Genomic DNA, 18498 nt, shown 5'->3' with positions numbered 1-18498 from the left:
AGGACTAGAGTCTAAAAATCAGGCAGACCCAAAACTCATGCAAGCCATACCAGGCGAAACAGCGGGGATTGAACGCCCACAGTTGAAACCTGTGGGGCTACAGAAGTTTTATGTCAGGATGATAATTGTGTCTGCAGTTTATCTGAGTGTTAATAACTCTATAAACAGTTTGGATGTCATATAAACATCATGATCAGCTCGAAGAAGGCTTCAATGGTGTACATTTACATTCCCACCGTTTCATTTGGTGTGACCCACTGAAGTTTTGGATCTGCCTGTTTTTTTAGCTTCCCGTCCTATTTTGCTCTTCCAAAACTGATGGACGGAGTGGATTTGTCACGGGCATCTCTGTTCTCCACTTCCCTCCCCCATTTAACTCTCCCAATCTTTGGTTGGAATCCTCTCCATCTCTTTTGCCTAGCTCTCTTCATCCTTCCTCATGGTTTCCTTGGGTAGGTAAGGAAATTTCAGCCAAAAAATTCTACCGTTTGAATGAATGCATACGTCTAATGTGAGAGACTGGGTAGGCCCTGATGGACATTTTTTTTCCTCGGCAACCCAAATTGACCGGCAATCTGTAAACGTTAAAGTCCACTTACTATTAATTGATGGAGATAGGGTCCACTGCTCTTAGATCGAGCACCATAAGTTGTACTGCTCCTTGTTTCATTGGGATACTTATACAGCCTAATCCATTGATCAGACTCTTCATTTCGTACAAAACACGTGTCATGAGCTACCATGCATGTATGATGCCGATCTGAAATTTTTTAACCATTTGATCATTGACGTTTTATATGGACGGTGAAGACCATTCGCAGTAAAATAGGTCCACTCAACAATTCCATCCACCTATTTGTTAGGGCACGGCATGGATGCTTGTGATTCTAAATAATCAGTTTTGTTAAGAAATTCTAACCATCAGATCCACGGACAGGAAAATGTATGGCTATAAGAAAAAAAAAAGTCCAAATCATGGATTGTATCATCAGATCAGTGTGATTTTTTTGCAGGCTAGCCTATGAAATGTCACTGGATTAAATGAACGGTCTAGATTAATGGATTAGACTGTCAGATTGTCCCAATGCAACTAGGTGTGTTATAACTTGTAATTCTCTAAAAGCAATGGAAATTTTCTCTAATTCATAAAGTTACTTATCTTTGAAAACAACGCCAGTTTTCTACGGAGAAATGGTTACTGCAACCAGCAAGAGGAATGTAAGAGCTCTTCTTCTTTCTCTCTCTCTCTTTCTTATCTTCATGCTCCATTTTTGCACTGCAATCGACACCATAACTCCAACCCAATTTATCAAAGAAGGACAAAGCCTCATTTCGACTGGTGAGATCTACCAACTCGGCTTCTTTAGCCCTCCCAATTCCAAGAACCGCTACGTTGGAACATGGTTCCACAACGTCCCGACACAAACTGTCGTTTGGGTGGCGAACCGAGAAAACCCACTTACGGATTCATCTGGAGTTTTCAGAATCAACGGTGACGGAAACCTCGCTGTTGTAGATGGAAGAGGAAACATTCTTTGGTCTTCGAATTCTTCCACTGCAGTGAAAAATTCAACCGCGACGATTCTTGATACCGGTAATCTTGTTCTGAGAGAAAGAAATTCGAGTAGCAGCAATGGAGTTGTGATATGGGAGAGCTTCAAAGATCTCTCCGACTCGTTCTTACCTACGATGGAGTTGTATGTTAATCTCAAGACAGGCGAGAGAAATGTTCTAACTTCATGGAAGAGCAGCAACGATCCTGCAGTAGGGAATTTCACTTTCGGCATCGACGGACATGAGATCCCACAACTTCTTGTATGGAATGGTAAGAATCGATACTGGCGAAGCGGGCAATGGAATGGAAAGATATTCACGGGAAGGCCTTTAATGTATGATAACTACTTAAACGGGCCTAGGGTAGTTAATATCCAGGAAGGGATGATATACTACACACATGCGTACTTTAGTAAAGGATATTCAAGATTGTGGTTGGAATGGGATGGCATGTTTACACAGAAGAATTGGGATGAAAATAGAAAGGAATGGTTTGTGCCATGGCAAGATCCTCGGACCCAATGCGACGTCTATGGCACGTGTGGCCCGTTCGGGGTCTGTAGGGAGTTCGGTTCGCAGATGTGTAGCTGTTTGAGAGGGTTCGAACCGAAGTCGATCGATGAATGGAATAAGGGGAGTTGGTCAGGTGGGTGTGTTAGAAGGACACAACTGAACTGTAGCAGTGATGGATTTTTGAAACTAGAAAAGATGAAAATGCCTGATTTTTCAGACTGGATGCGACTCTTGAATGCCAAGGAGTGTGAAGATGGGTGTCTGAAGAACTGTTCTTGTGTGGCCTATGCTCACGTTAGTGGGATTGGGTGTATGGTTTGGGGTGGAGATTTGATGGATATTCAAGAGTTCCCTTCCAGCGGTGAGGATCTTCACATCCGTTTAGCGATTTCTGAACTCCGTAAGTGGTTATTTTTCTAATCTTCAATTTTTCATTATTATTCATCTCTTGATTCAATCCATGTTGATGTACTTTGAAGGAGGCAGCACACACACACACACACACACACACACACACACACACACTCTCTCTCTCTCTCTCTCTCTCTCTCTCTCTCTCTCTCTCTCTCTCTATATATATATATATATATGAGTCATGCTCCCCTGCGCACCCTCACCTTTGTACACGTGTCATTGGTGTCTAATCTTAACGGTCCATGTGATGCGGAATCCCATGAAAACCCTGTGACAAATTTTCACCCTGATATAAAATTCGGGTGGGCCATAGCAAAGAGAAATGCAAATCAAAGGAGGAAACTGTTTTCATTTTTCAAAATATCTTTAGAAGAAAAGGAAAATCTATGTTTTTTTTCAATGGTGGATGAAATATTATTATTTCTCTTTTATAAGTTTAAAGGGTTTTGGAATTTTCTTTTTATTTATTTATTTATTTTGTAGAAATCTTCACACACAACCTCTGTATGCATGGATTTTTACCATGGGGTCAACCCAAGACTCGCACGAGTCAGCCCAGCTAGGCTTGTGAGTTTTCAACTATAATTTAACGAGAAATGCTACCGCATTGCATCAATATGGATCAAATAATTAATTGGGCTTACATATAGAGACAGATAAAATTGCTCCTTACCTGTATTTTTATGTAAATGATCTAGTAGGTTGGGTAGCTCCTGCTATCTTTTCTTCCATTTGAATTTTTTATGCTCCTATTTGGGGGCATCCCAACAATTATATACTTGCTAATCCGATGCCCACCCCACCTCATATTGTGCTGGAATCATATTTCCTATCAATCCATCCCATTCTTGGTAGTATGCCTAACAAATCGAGAGTGCTTATGGTTACACTTGGATATTTGCGCAGCCAAATCCTAGACTGCTCATTAGACCCAGGGCACATGGGAGCGCAATATGCCGTCAAAAACAATGGGACAATATATTCCAGTGGCATATTCACTACTGCTGAGATTCGAACACTCAATCTTTCACTTTGATACTAGGGCAAACAAACACCTTCTCTAAAAGCTGGAGTAGTTAGAAGATGGGGTATCTGTGCATATCAAGGGACATTAACAGGAAGTGAATAGGCTACCTTCAATTCATGTGCTTCTTGATTGAATTGACTGGTCAATTTGAGCCAACCCCTAATGACAGAAGTGTGAGGCCAAGTCACCAGCTATTGTTGAGATTCCTTATGAGTGCACCAACTGCTCCATGTTTTGTTTCTTCTCTTACTTGGTGAGGAATCTGATTGGGTCCAACCGACTCTGAGTCGACTCAGACAAGTATTCCGAGTCATAAAACTGTGCTTTTGGGTACTTATTTTTCTTCCAATTGCAGGTGAAAAGGGAGATTCTAAGTTAATTATCAGGAGAACCTTGGTTGCTTTGGCAATAACAATCCTGGGTTTCTGCACCTGCATTTTGGGTTGGTGGTTGGTCAAACAAAGAGGTACACACAATCATAATCAATACTCATGTTTTCAATTCTAACAAGTGGGGTCCTTGATTTGATGATCGGAGCCATTGGTGTGCTGGGCCTAACTGTGGCTAGATCATGTGCCAGGAATCTCCAACACCCACAGATCGTCCACAGTAATCATGGAACTTTTCCTCAGTTCAATGTTGATTCAAATGACTCAGTTTTCGTCAATCCGAGTCATTTCAAGTCAGCCGAAGTTTGAGTCGAGTTAACAAGTCTTATCAAGCACCGACCGCGCCATGCTAGTGACAGAGTTTGCTAGGGTTGACTCGGTTGAGTTTCTAGTTCACCCACTGAAACCATGCTTCTGAAAAATGGGCTTCTTTTGAACGGACGATCCTAAACTCTGATTAATGGAAACTAGTTTTTTTAATGTTAGCCATCCGTCGAATGTCCATCAATCAATCAGCCAAAACATCCTTTCAATATGATTCTCAGATTACAATCCATCTGAACTGAGTCCCAAGATTTGGACGGTCTAATTTGAGTCAACAAAAAGAATCAACTGAGTCTTTAAGTCAACCCAATATGTAATATAATTAAATTAAAAGAGGGCAGATTACAACTTGACCAGGGATTTGACTCAGTAACTGCAAGCCGTGTTGAGTCAGGCCAGCTAGCGGAGTTTTATTGAGTTGGGACTGAATCACAATTAAGAGTTAATTTACTGCTGACTCAGCTCGAGTTCTTGCTGAGTCGAGTTGACTCAACTGAGTAACAAGTCGAGTTGATGATTTCTAAAACTATGGTGTGCACCTGTTGTTGATTTTTCTCTCTGTTGATTAGGAAAGAAGACCAGAATGCAGGCAATGACACTATTCGAAGCGAGCTCAAGGGTAATAGAGGGCTCTAGAAGTTCTTCGGAAGCCGATACACTGAGAAATGGTATAAAGCAAGTAAACGGCCTGGAATTGCCGATATTCGAGTTCAGGACAATAGCATTTGCAACGAACAGCTTCTCTAATGCCAATAAGGTTGGAGAAGGTGGTTTTGGTCCCGTTTATAAGGTAAGGACACTCTTCTAAGGCCACATGATTCTAACAAATTCGACAAAAGCTACATTATCTCTACTCTCTAGGGCCCCACATATGCTGATGAGGCGCATATGAGCTAGATCTGGGCCGTTCATCACATGGGCCACATGGTGATGTTCCTTGGCCAAAAAATCCAGCTGGTATATGTATCAAATAAACACATGTAGGAAGAAAAAATGATAGCTGATGGGGTACACCTGTTGTATATGTGTTGCACATCCAATGAGTGGGCCATCTCGACTTTTAGGATGGTGGCCAGCACTATTATACGGGACTGTATGATGAATGTCCTGGATCAAATACATGATGGGGCATATGGAACTAGGTGTGTCAACGAGCTTAGGGACGGGCCAAGTACTTTCTAAATCTAGCTTGCATCGTTCAACATAATCCCAAGCCCAGCCCAAGCTGTGACGAGGCAAAATAGTTGAGCCTGAGTCTGAGGGTTGTTAGAGCATAGACAGAGATGCGGGAGGCTGGGGTTTTAGCAATAACATGAGTAAATAAGCATTTTCAAATATTGTTTATACTACAAATTTTCCCTTGCAAACCCTAATGGGCTGGGTTCGGCTGGACTTAGGCCGGGATGACCCGCTGTTGTACATGGCAAACCTGGCCTGATCGGCAACGAGCCTGAATTTTTAATCAGATCAGCAACAAGCCTGAGTTTATAATCAGAGCCTGGCCGTATGGTCGATACTCCTACTCGAGCCTGGCCAGAGGTGGGCCAGGCCCGAACACCCAACAGGCCGATCTACTCATTCAATTGGTGCCACTAGGCTATGGACCACATTCCAATTACTGTTACCTGGATGATTGAGGGCCTATAAGGTGAGCCGATGAAGAGTCCACTAACCTGTAAATAAAAGTTCAAGGCCATGGTCTGGACTCTGGACAGAAATTTCTATTGGATCCAACTGATAGGAACATCTAATTAATGCAACTATTTCGATTAAGGGTCCATCCATGAGGTGGCATATCGGTTGGATGGTCTGCATTGATTGACACATTTAGTGAATCTTATATGTTCCATGATGATGGCCAGGGCATGCTGCCAGAGGGACAGGAAGTAGCAGTGAAAAGGCTATCCAAGAGCTCTGGACAAGGCTTACAGGAATTCAAGAATGAGGTTATCCTAATCTCCAAACTTCAACACAGGAATCTTGTTAAGCTATTGGGGTGTTGCATTGAAGGAGAAGAGAAACTGCTGGTGTATGAGTACATGCCAAACAAGGGATTGGATTCCTTCCTCTTTGGTTTGATCTCTCTCTCTCTCTCTCTCTCTCTCTCTCTCTCTCTCTCTCTCTCTCTCTCTCTCTCTCATATATATATATATATATATATCAACTCTTTCACTTTGGAATTATTCATCAGTACTTAGTTTTGACATGTCACAAAAATCATGTGGCAATCTAGCCTACAGAAATTTGGTTTAATATACTTGAATCTATTGATTACATACATTTTATTTTTTTAATTTAACTCAATGAAGAGATGATTAACTTGTTCAATTGGACATATGGGTTCAGATCCCAAACAAAAAGCAGTACTAGCTTGGGGGAGACGCTTCCACATTGTCGAAGGGATCGCTCGTGGGCTTCTTTACCTTCACCGAGACTCCCGATTGAAGATAATTCATCGGGATCTAAAAGCCAGTAACATTCTGTTGGATGGAAGCTTGAATCCGAAAATATCAGACTTCGGAACGGCAAGGATTTTTGGAGGAGATCAGATTCTAGCAAGAACAAACAGGGTTGTTGGGACATAGTAAGTTGAAACTCATTCCAGTGAGATTCAATTAGTTCAAAAATCAGATGATTTTACATTGCATGTAGTATGTTGAATAAAATCCTTTTGCTGGTGATGGTTAAGATTGATTCTATGGTCTTTGTTAGTGCATAGAAAAAGCACTAATAACACCCTAAAGGTGTGTTTGGATGCACTATCCAATTGAATTTTGATCATTAGATTTTTAAAGTGAAGCAAATGAAAGGAACATATCAGCAATTTTAAGAGCTACTCTCTCTATGAAGACTAAGAACGAATATTGAAGTTGTTTCAGTGGTTTCCATTTGTTGGTGATTTGAAACTTTTCAGTAGCAATGATTGGAATCAGTTCATTTTACACTGACATCAATAAATTGAACTTTCATACTTCAATTGAATTGCATCCAAACACAGCCCGGGTAGAAGTATTACATGTTTGTGTCATTTCTATATTTTTATTAAAATTTGAGATTTCTTGGATTTCCACATTATTTGGAAGTTTAGATAGCCTTCTCTATTGTTTCCATCTCGTTGATGGTTGTTGGTAGTTATCAACTGAAATAAATCCAAACAATAATCGGTTTTGATTATTTCTAATAAACATTTAAATGATAAGCATACTCTCTCAAACTGTAAAATGCAGTGGATATATGTCACCTGAGTATGCCATGCAAGGACGGTTTTCAGAGAAATCCGATGTCTTCAGCTTCGGGATCTTGTTGTTAGAGATTGTGAGCGGTATGAGGAACATGGGCTTCTATCCTCGGACAGGGTCTTGGAGCTTGTCGGATTACGTAAGTATACATAAACCATGCTCACATTCCATGATATATGATGCATTTGGATGCTCGGTTGAATGAAATTGTTACGTATAAACTGCAATTCGATGTATTTTGAAATTGGACTTTGAAAACGGTCAGAAATACCATTAGCAGCTAGCCCCACCATGGTCATTTCCACTTTTATCATATCAAATTATTCGATTGAGCATCCAAAGTCATCTGTGAGGGCCCGTTTGGATACCACCAAATAAGTTACTTTTCTACTTGCAGCAGTAGACAAGTAACTTATTTCAGATATGTTTGGTTTATGATTAGTTATAAGTAACTTCTTTACTTAAAAAGTACATAATCACTTCAGTTAATTTTTTTAGCTTTTCTACTATTCATAAGTTGCTGAAAAGAGGGATAGGAGAGACAGAAGAGAGGAGAAGCTGATATTTACCAAACATACTTATTTTCTTATTCAGTAGAAACTAAGATAAGTTACTTGTGACATAACTAACTTCAGTAACTTATAATACAAACAGGCCCTAAATGTTCACATATAACTTTTGAAGTGGATATTAAATCTTTTGATTTTTCCTTGTAACGATGAATTTGAAACTGGTTCAGGCTTGGCGGTTGTGGAACGAAGACACGATGTTGGAGATGATCGATCCTGTTCTGGTAGGCTCTGTCTCAAAATCGGAAGTGCTGAGATGTCTCCATGTGGGGCTTTTGTGTGTGCAAGAATTCGAGGCAGACAGGCCCACCATGGCGTCAGTGGTGTTCATGCTTGGCAGTGAAATTGTCACTCTTCCAACACCCAAACCGCCTGCATTTACCATAAGTAGAAATTCTGCAAAATCAGATTCGGCACAGAACCATGGAATTTTCACAGTAAATGAAGTCACCATGACAACGATTCATGGCCGCTGACACAAAGACAAGATGGATAATCACTCCACAACCACCAATGTGGCTCGATCCATATTTAGCCCGACCATTAGACAGGCCACACGCCTGTAGCAGAAAATGGGTGGTTATAAGATATTGACCACAGTTCGTTCGATGCAGGCATGTGGGGTCTTGCTGATGAACAACCTTTTATCTCATTGGATGTCTACTCTTGCCAGTAGCTATATCCTCCTCAAGACATACCCGCTATCGTGACTGCATATACTCATTTCCACCACTGAATCCTGCTAATGTGTTAGAGAGTGTGCTGGTGTATATAGTATATTGTATTTGGAGCTCCTTCAGAACACCTTATATTTTCTTTTTAGAGTTTTTTTTTTTTTTTTTTAATAAGATTAGAGACAATCATGTAAACTAGCGGTATTGAGCTCGTGGAGAGAGAAAATTTAGGGCTATAGCCTTGACTTTTGTTTAAATGAGGCGAGAGTGAGCATATAATTTCTTTTATTTCCTTTTTTCCTTTTTTGTCAAGTGGTTAGTATACAGTGTATCATCTGTGTTTGGGTAAACCATATTCCGGTAATATGATTGGTATTGGAAACATTTGAAAATCATGTATGCTCCCAGTGATTTTATATTAGATTTTGATTTCCTTCGAATATTCTCGTGACATGTGGCTTCTCTCTGCTAGTAATAAAGCTAGGAGAGTATCTTAGTACCATAATTACTATATTGATTTGCCAGAGCATTTGATTCAAACATGCATGATTTCTATTTTAATGATTGTCTAAGGTCATTTCATAATTGCTTCCCAAAGTCATGATCCTTGATGTGTTGCTGACATACATTATTTAATTTAATTAGGTTCATGTAATACATGAATGGGCCTGGGCAGGTACTCTAAATGAAGGGGCTGCTTAGCTCCATTTGTAGAGACTAGCTGATACTTGGCACAGGATACTGTTAATTCCAGTGACTGGAGGAGTTGTCGTTGGCATGATGCATGGATTACTTGAAATTTTCAACCAAATAAAGCAGCCAAGGTCTTCTCAGAGGCAGGGCTTTGATCTGCTGCCTGGAGTCTTCCCTAGAATAAAGGCCATACAGGCTGCTGTAACATTAGGCACTGGTTGTTCTTTAGGTCTTCAGGGACCTAGTGTTGATATTGGTAAATCATGTGCAAATGGGTTGTTCTTTAGGTCCTGAGGGACCCAGTTGCTGCTATCCGATCCATTCTCTTCTTTCAATAGACCCAACTGCTAAAGAAATTCTATCAGATCAATCTGAGGCCTCTCATCCTGACATGCCAATAATGGATATTTAGGTGAAAACTCCACCTCTTCATCTTTTATTACTAGATTTTCTAGATAGGCTTTTGCATCTGCATTCGAAAATTGGGATTTCCGCTCATGGGTAGGAGGTCGGTTCTGGCTACTATTGTTCTTCAGTTCTTGGAGCCTTTGATGAATGGCATGAAATGAGAAAGGCCCACCAGAATTTATTGAGTGAGTTGGCGGAGATAGCTTGTGCAGGTGAAAAATTAAACAACTCCTTTGTCATTGCAACAATCAAGGGCCTGCGCTTTGTTTTAGAGCAAATTCAGGTTTGCTTTGTCCATTAATTTGATCCATTTGAACCCAAAGCCGAACCTGGATAGGACTTCCTTCAAAAAAGCCTAGGAGACCTGATCGTAAGCCTTTTCCAGATCCAGTTTGATAATCATGTTACCACCATGCACTTTTCTGTTGATATCCCTCATAGCCTCTTGCGCAAGGGCTATATTTTCAGCGATTGCCCGGCCTTTCACGAAAGCGCCTTTTTCTTTTGACACTAGTTTGGGGAGGACGATACTCAGTCTGGACGCTAAGATCTTAGCAAAGATCTTATAGATTACATTGCAGAGGCTAATCGGTCAAAAGTCTGCAAACGAGGAGGGAGATTGAGTTTTGGGAATCAAACAGATTAGAGAGGAGGTGAAAGCTCTCGGCACGACCCCACCTTTAAATAGAGAGACCGCTGCAGCGTGAATGCCCCACCCAACAACCGGCCAACACTCTCTGAAGAAAGCACTAGAGAAGCCATCCGGGCCTGGCGCCCCGTCAATAGGGATATCCCACACCGCTGTCCTAACTTCTTCTAAGGAAGGGGAGGCAGAGAGGGCAACGTTGTCCTGACAGGGGATCAGATTTGGGATGTTCTGAAGCAGCTCAACCAACTAGTTAGCGGGATCCCCAGAGAACTGCTCCTCAAAGAATCTGCCGGCAGCTTGTTTGAGATCCTCTTGCCCTGAAATGACATTACCCGCAGCATCTTTGAACTTGGAGTTGAAGGAGTGTCGGAACTTCTCATTTGCAGTGTTGTGGAAAAATTTAGTATTCCTGTCACCTTCCTCAATCCAGGAGACTCTAGCCTTTTGCTTCTAAAAGGACTCTTCCATCCGTTCAAGATGGGCAAGACGCTGCCTAGCCAAGGCACATTCCTAATTTCTGTCATAATGCAGATTTTCCTGAATCTTATTTTCTATCTCCAACACGTCTTCCTCAGCTTTCTTGAGATTATGGAAGACATTTCCAAAAACTTCCTTGTTCCAATATCTTTGGATTCAAGTCTCCATCTAGTAGAATATTACTCGCCTTAAGATCACTGTGAATGATCTTCAATCTTGAATCTTGATGAAGATAAAGAAGCCCTCGAGCAATCCCTTCCACAATGTGGAAGCGTTTGGCCCAATCCAGTACCGATTGCTGGCTTGGATCTAACAAAGATATTACACCAAAACCTATTTTCAGTGGGCAAAGATATGCAAACTAGTATTAATGGGTTTTTAGTTTGTACTTGTAAGGCCCATCTTTAAGTGATTCAAACCATCAATCTGGTTAAGAAAAGGGGAAAAAAAAAAAACCATCAATCTGATGGGCCCCACTGTAGAAAGACCAGATTGGAAAAATAAAATCCAAGCCATATAACCATTGTGTAATGGCTAGGGTTTTTGTGCATGATTCACTGTGGGGCCCATAATATCAATGGTTAGGGTCATAGTTTCACGAGCCCTACTTGTACAAAATGAAAAGCACCTCATATGTGCAATTGATGGGGTCGTAGAGATATCTGACCAAAAAGAAAGGAATCCAAGCCCTTGATGGGCATGTACTCGTATATCAAAATCTTCTCTTCTCCTTCGATGCAACAACCCAAGAGCCTAACAAGATTCCTGTGTTGGAGTTTGGAAATGAGCATAAGCTCGTTCTTGAATTCTTGTAATCCTTGCCCAGAGGTTTTGGAAAGCCTTTTCACTGCTATTTCCTGTTCATCAGGGAGCTTGCCCTAGAGACAAACATCAAGCGTGTAAAATGTTTGTGTATGCTCTTACCACACGTATGTATCCACCCCATCTACACCGTGCCATGTGCAAAGTGAAAGATAGACTTTCTGTATTAGTGGGCCATCATAGATCAAGAGTTTCGAGCAAACCAGATCGAATGAGCCATTGGATCTTTACTTCCCATTCATGTTTACACAAACTCCAGGAATGAAGTACACCGGCTGGCTTGTAACATAAGATACAATGTCTGCTCGGCCACAGTGAAAGAATCAAATGAATGGCTGAAAGCAATCTTAACCATGGTTCTTTAGAAGCCCAGTTTATGGTGGGGTCACATGATGGACGACTTGGATCTCAAACACGTGTACCACGTTGAAGCACGTGTAGATGTGTAAAGATGGTCTACACGCTTGTGTAAGACACTGTGCCGTGAAAAGATAGGAATGCTACCTTGTAAACAGGACCAAAACCTCCTTCTCCAAGTTTATTTGCATCACTAAAATGCCGTGTTGCCTTTGCTATCATCTTAAAATCGAAAATGGGTAATTCGGGGCCTTTCGTTTGGTTTACACCATCTCTCCGTATATCAGCATCTGAAGAGTTTCTGAATGCATGTAGATTCGGGCCCATATGAAACAACACCATTTCCTGCCATTTTATCTTCCTTCCTGAATCTAGAATTAGTAAGTAAAAAATAAAAATAAAAAATCAATATGAAGTAAACAAATAGGTAATAATTTCATTTGATAATTGATGTAGAGCGGGTCGCAGACACTTTCATGGCAAAGATGGACCAGAGGAATGATCGGAGAACTGTAAGAACCTTAAATCAGTCATATCTTGGAATATGGGATGAGTTTTTGGACATATTATATATGGTTTTGGGGTAAGAGAACCTACTAAAGTCAACCAACCCTCTTACACTGGGTTTCCCATGCCTTATTTGTGAGATTCATTAGAAAAGTCTCATTTTGTTTCATTAAAAAAAAAAAGTATAACTTTTGTTCATTTGAGTTATGCCCAACGTAAAAAATAAAAAATAATTTAAAAAAAAAAAAGGCTTAGAAAAGTTAAGAAACTAGCTCAATTGGGCCAAATTGGACACTTACTATTTTTTGTCAAAATTCATGAAGTCTAGTAGGAAGGGAGGCCGTCTATAAAAGTAAGTTTACTATTTATAGAAAGTCTCATTTTTAGGGTGTTTGAGTTAGAGTCTAAGTTAAAACTCTTAGGTTTGAACTTAATATTTAAAAGGTTGAAATTTCTTATTATTATTATTATTATTATTATTATTATTATCAATCATATTATTTCAAATTTTTTAGAAATTATTCGTGCTTTTATTAATTGTGGATTCTAGGAAGGCCTGTGAGGAGTCCAGAGAGCTTCGTGGATTCGTAGTTGTTGTTATATACCTGAGGAAGATGGTGATCAACCTCATCATATCTAGAGCTGCACACAAGTCAAACCGAGTCAAGTTTGGCATAACTCGACTCAGCTAGGCCAGTAGCTAACCCCAGCTGGGCTCGGCCCTTGAGCCTGATTGGCCAGCTCAGCTCAGTTCGGTCAGTGGCTCTGGCCAGTTTAAGCTGAGTTCGAGCTAGTGCGACATTTTCTCAAACACAAAGCATATCTTCAATTCTTCGTAGAATGCAAAACACTAATAACATTTTACATGTATTTCATCAAGCACTAACCTGGCAGCATCAAAATCAAGATATTAGGATAGTTTTATAATGTAAAGTTTTTATTTTTTCCATAGTGATTTGTTTCATATCTATTCATTCCTCACCGCTAGCCGATCCCGCAGAGAATATATACACCCGAAACAACACTTTGTTGAGTCATTTTGTCAAACAATTGGTGAATAGTCTCAATATTAAAATAACCGAGTCACCAAGCCGATTTCATCCAAGTCGATTCGAGTTGAGGTTTGATCGGAGTTGAGTCGGGGGTCAGGCAAGCTTGAACTTTGGCTGGAAATTATTTCAAGCTCCAAAACTAGCTCTACTTGGTCCCAATCCAATTTCAAGGTGAGGCGCTTTTCCGAGTCGAGTAGAGCTGACGGAGCTAATTCAACGCGCGTACAACTCTGGCCACATCCCTCCTTGCGCCAATAATGATTGTATTGAGCCGACACGGGTGTACAATGAAGCCAATGCAAATGCCATAGCACATGCCAAAATGGCATAGGTGTGAAAGATCCAAGCCGTTCATCAGATGAATCCCACCATGCCTATGGCTGACCTGGAACAATACGGTCTTTCTGCTGATCATTTAAACCACAGTTTACAAACCAATACATGGATGGAAAAAAATAGCCATGTTTTCTGAGCCATCCTTTTGTTTATAGCAACGTAACAGATGGACGTCTTGGATTTCAAACACATGGAGTGGCGAGTTTATTGTTTTCTTGTACATACGTTTGGGCTTAGCAAAGCATTGTGTGTATTTACCTCTTTGTTTAGTGGTCCACCTCCTATAAATGCAGGCGCACACAACAATGATAACTACTCCTAAAACCACCATTAGTACAATGATAATTGCCTTAAGTCCTCTCTTTCCACCTGCATTTGTAATAAATAGAAAAAAGAAAATAAGTACCTATTTATAAACATGATTAAAGAGAGACCCCATGAGTCCAACGATCATAAGCAGCAGGGCTGTCAATGGGACAGGCCGCTCTCTGGGTCGCGCCCAAGCCTAAAATCTAACTTGTTTATCAATCAGTGGGCTGGGTCTAAGAGTCCGTCTGCCCGACCAGATCTTACACAAAGGTTGGGGAGCGGATTGCCCGTAAGCCCAGGCATAGAGAAATCTCTCTGCCTGGGGCTGTGTGGGGTCCACAGAGGTGTCAGTGATAAATCCACTCCGTCCATATGTTTTAAAAGACCATAATAAGGGAAGATTCTACAAATCAGGCATATCCAATGTGTAGGTAGGCCACACTAACAAAACAGTTTGAAATCTTCCTGGGGCGGACCATGATGGTTATATACTATCCAAACCGTTCATAGAACTATTACCACTGAGATAAACTGTAGGAAGAAATATCATCCTCATACAAAACTTCTATCACCATCAGACTCGTTCAATATCCTCTGTTTCGTGTGATATGGGCCACATGAGTTTTGGATCTGCATGAATTTTATAATCCTATCAGACTGTGATCTTTGAAAACAGATGGACGGATTGGATTTGTCATGGACATCCTGGTGGTCCCCACAAAGCTCTCGGCACCGAGATATATATGTGCCCGGGGTCACAGGCAATCCGCTCCCCATAGGTTGATGGCTGGGCTGGGGGTCGGACCTACTTTCCATCAAATCTGCTTACTGAAAAGTCAATTCTGGCGAGTAAGATATGAACGGTTCGGATCTTGTATCCGTTCAATGTGTTCCCATCACGAATCGTGTGCAATCGGCGTTCATCTAAACATCAATTTCAGTCAGACATGCATTAAAGGTCAAGATTTGACTTTGAAAAAAGAAAAAGAGGAGACTTTTCAACCGCTTTTGGTTTTGCCGGAAGCGGACTGCATACAATGTAAAGATCCGACGGTCAAAACCGTCCTTATTGTGAGAGCTATTTTATAGGGCCTATGCAAGACCAGGAATTTGCCAAGCATGTGTCGCTCCACTGGATCGTCACAAAGTGATGATCTAATGATCGAGACCGTATATAAGATAACCTTTTACCCTTATTACAGGGCAGAAATGACTTATGATCTGATAATCTCAACCGTCCATCCTTTGAGAGCTAATTTACATGCGTGACCTATGATCCAATACGCAAGCTGAAGGAATGATCCTGATCATTGAGTTTTAGAATCTGTCGAGTTTGAGTTCATTGAAAATTCATAAGGTAGCTCATTCAGATCATTGGGTTACCTCTAAATGTGGGCCCCAGTGGAACCCAATGGAGCCACACGAGCCGTTGATCATGACAGGAAAGAAAAATAAAATTCAAGAAATATCAAATGAAAAATGTTTAACTAGAAAGAATTAAAAGAGAGTTAGGCATACCGAGTTCGGAATCTGCCAGACGGATGTAAAGATTCTCTCCACCAGAGCTGAATTCTTCAATATCGATCAAATCTCCACCCCAGTTCATACACCCAATTCCACTAACATAGGCGAGGGCGATACAAGAACAGTTCTTCAGACTGTCATCTTCGCAGGTCTTTCCATCACCCACGCCACGCTTCCAATCTGCAAAATCTGGCATTTTCAATCCTCCAATCTTCAAAAATCCATTTCCTTTCCCTCCACTACTACAATTCAACTGGGCTTTCCTTACACATCCACCTGACCAATTCCTGCTACTCCACTCAGCAATCGACTTAGGCTCGAATCCTTGCATACAGACACATATCCGCGAGCCCAACTCCTTGCAAATCCCAAACGGCCCGCACAGGCCATAAAGGCCGCACCTCGTACGCATGTGCATCCGTTGAATGGACCAATCTTTCCTTTGTATGTTCCAATTCGACGTCTTGAACACACTTGACCATTCAATCGACATTCTTGTATATTCTTCAGTGTAGTAAGAATATGTGAAGTAGATTGTCTTCTTCTCTTCATCTGTAACCAAGTTGGGACCGTTAAGGTAGATGTTGTACATGTACGGCATCCCAATGAATATCCTTCCATTCCATTTCCCGCTTCACCAGTATTGGGTGCTGGGGATTTGTGCTGCGGAATCACATAGATCTAGATCTAGGATAGCAATCCAATGGCACCAAGCAATCTCAAGAGAACACAAAGATTTAACGTGGAAAACCCTTACGGGAAAAAACTACGGCACAAAGCGATAGAATTTCACTATGAAATAGAAATTACAAAGAGAGAGGTCTTACCTGATTCGAACAACCTCAAATCTCACCCTTGCTACACCCTTTAGAAACCCTAAAACTCTTCTTGGAACTCCTTTAGAAAGCCTTAGAATCCCCTAAAATAGCCCTACGGACCCCTATTTATAGTTTAGGAAACTCCCCTTTCATACATCCTTGAAACTGCCTCAAATTTACACAGTCCGGCAGAATCCGCGCAAGAATCTGCGTAACCTCGACTAGTTGAATGAGGGCCTCGCTGGTCGAGCAACCCGCTCGACCGGTCGAGCAGGCCCCTCGACTGGTCGAGCAACACAGAATAGCGAAAGGATGAAGCCGCTGGACTTCGAGTCGAGCTGGCCTCAACCGATTGAGTGGACCCGCGACTGGTCGAGCAGGCTTGAAGACTTTTTCTAACAACAACCTTCAAGTCTTCAATCTTTAACCGTGTAGCTTCTTGACCTCTTTTGTTATCTCTGCATCACATCATAACTTCTCATGCACAATCCATCTTTCTTTTATGCCATCGCCAACCCTAGAGAAGTTACTTAGAACTTGAACTTTTCTGTAGGAACGATTTAGGTGGGCATCTCTGCTGGATCAAAATATACGTGTTCAACCACCTTTGCTCCTGTCTTCTCAAAAAGAAAGACGTAGTCTTCTTACCATCTCACCGCTACCCAATATTGCTTGCCGGGGTATTTGCTCACAACACTGATAGCTTATGAAATAACCAGTCTAATCCAGACCATGGCATACACTGCCAACCGCATTTGAATAAAGCTTATAAGATATCCTGCTTTTCCTCATCTATTTTAGGATATGTCCTGAGGAAAACTTGAGGAGAGACGCATAGGGAATGGTTTATGACTTTACATGGTCCATCACCTCCTTGATCAATACCTACCCAATATATTTTACCCGAGATAACCAAAGCCTACTCCTCTTTCAGTCTAAATGCTGAGAATCATCTTTGTAACCCCTCGATCCTTCATCCTGAATGTCCCATTTAACCGAGTCTTCAGTACATTGATTTCAGACATGTCATAATTGGCGACCTATATGTCATCAATTCTTAACTCACCATGAAGGAATCAAACCACTGCCTAGGCGACATGTCAAACCACGACCTCCTGCAAAGTCTTTTCTCAGTCCCTTTAACTTCGAACCGCTTTGGTTGCTTCATGTAAATTTACTCTTCTAATTTTTCTTACAGAAGTGTAGACTCCACATCTATCCTTCCAGCTCAAGATCACATTGGCCAACCAGCGCCAATCACGGATCTAATAAACACCTATTATACCGTCGGCGTAAATATCTCTGAGAAGCCGATTTCTTTTCTCTGAGCATAACCATTCGTTACCAACCTCACCCTATATCTATGTTATATCCTCTTGAAGATCCACCTACATCCAACTGCTCTCCGGTCCATTAGAAGCTCCACTCGCTCCCATATGTCAGTCTGGTACAAAGAATTCATCACATCGCTCATAGTCACCTTTCACTTCTCAACATTAAGCTTACCTAGGGTCATTTGAATAGAAGATGAATCCCTTACAATATTGGAGTCGTTCATGTACATCGTCGATATCATGTGATCATGTCGTGTGATTCTTCTCACAGGTGGTTGCTTCACCTGCTTTGTATCCCTGTCCGCACGTCTCAGCCTTCTTGCCCTGCCCGCTCATGTGGCTATGCCCAGCATGCCACACACGTGCAGAGGTAGAATCCGCTACATCCACTGCAGCTCCACCTTTTGAAGTGCTCCCGATCAATCTATATATGTTACCAAGTCATTGTGCTTTTATGATTTCCCATGTCTCCTTAGAAACATTAAGAGCACCATCAATACATGTGAATT

General features: G+C 41.3%; 2 protein-coding genes across 2 annotated transcripts; one reads left to right on the top strand and one right to left on the bottom strand.

The window, feature by feature from the left end:
• Nucleotides 1–1170: 1170 nt before the first annotated feature.
• Nucleotides 1171–8954, top strand: LOC131221809 (G-type lectin S-receptor-like serine/threonine-protein kinase At1g11300). The gene is made up of 7 exons (XM_058217113.1): nt 1171–2467; nt 3864–3974; nt 4791–5011; nt 6084–6294; nt 6568–6805; nt 7449–7599; nt 8200–8954. The coding sequence occupies exons 1-7, from the start codon at nt 1192–1194 to the stop codon at nt 8503–8505; spliced, it is 2514 nt and encodes an 837-aa protein (XP_058073096.1). The 5' UTR covers nt 1171–1191; the 3' UTR covers nt 8506–8954.
• Nucleotides 8955–10665: 1711 nt separating this feature from the next.
• LOC131220285 (G-type lectin S-receptor-like serine/threonine-protein kinase At1g11330) lies at nt 10666–16438 on the bottom strand. The gene is made up of 5 exons (XM_058215235.1): nt 15832–16438; nt 12257–12480; nt 11598–11808; nt 11063–11263; nt 10666–10946 (listed from the first exon to the last, which is right to left on the bottom strand). Exons 1-5 carry the CDS (start codon nt 16436–16438, stop codon nt 10666–10668), a joined length of 1524 nt encoding a protein of 507 aa, XP_058071218.1.
• Nucleotides 16439–18498: the final 2060 nt, after the last annotated feature.

This window comes from Magnolia sinica, chromosome 12 (assembly GCF_029962835.1).
Source record: "Magnolia sinica isolate HGM2019 chromosome 12, MsV1, whole genome shotgun sequence".
Taxonomy (NCBI): Eukaryota; Viridiplantae; Streptophyta; class Magnoliopsida; order Magnoliales; family Magnoliaceae; genus Magnolia; species Magnolia sinica.
Note: the sequence above shows the minus strand (reverse complement) of the source record. Positions and strands in the feature narration are given on the sequence as shown.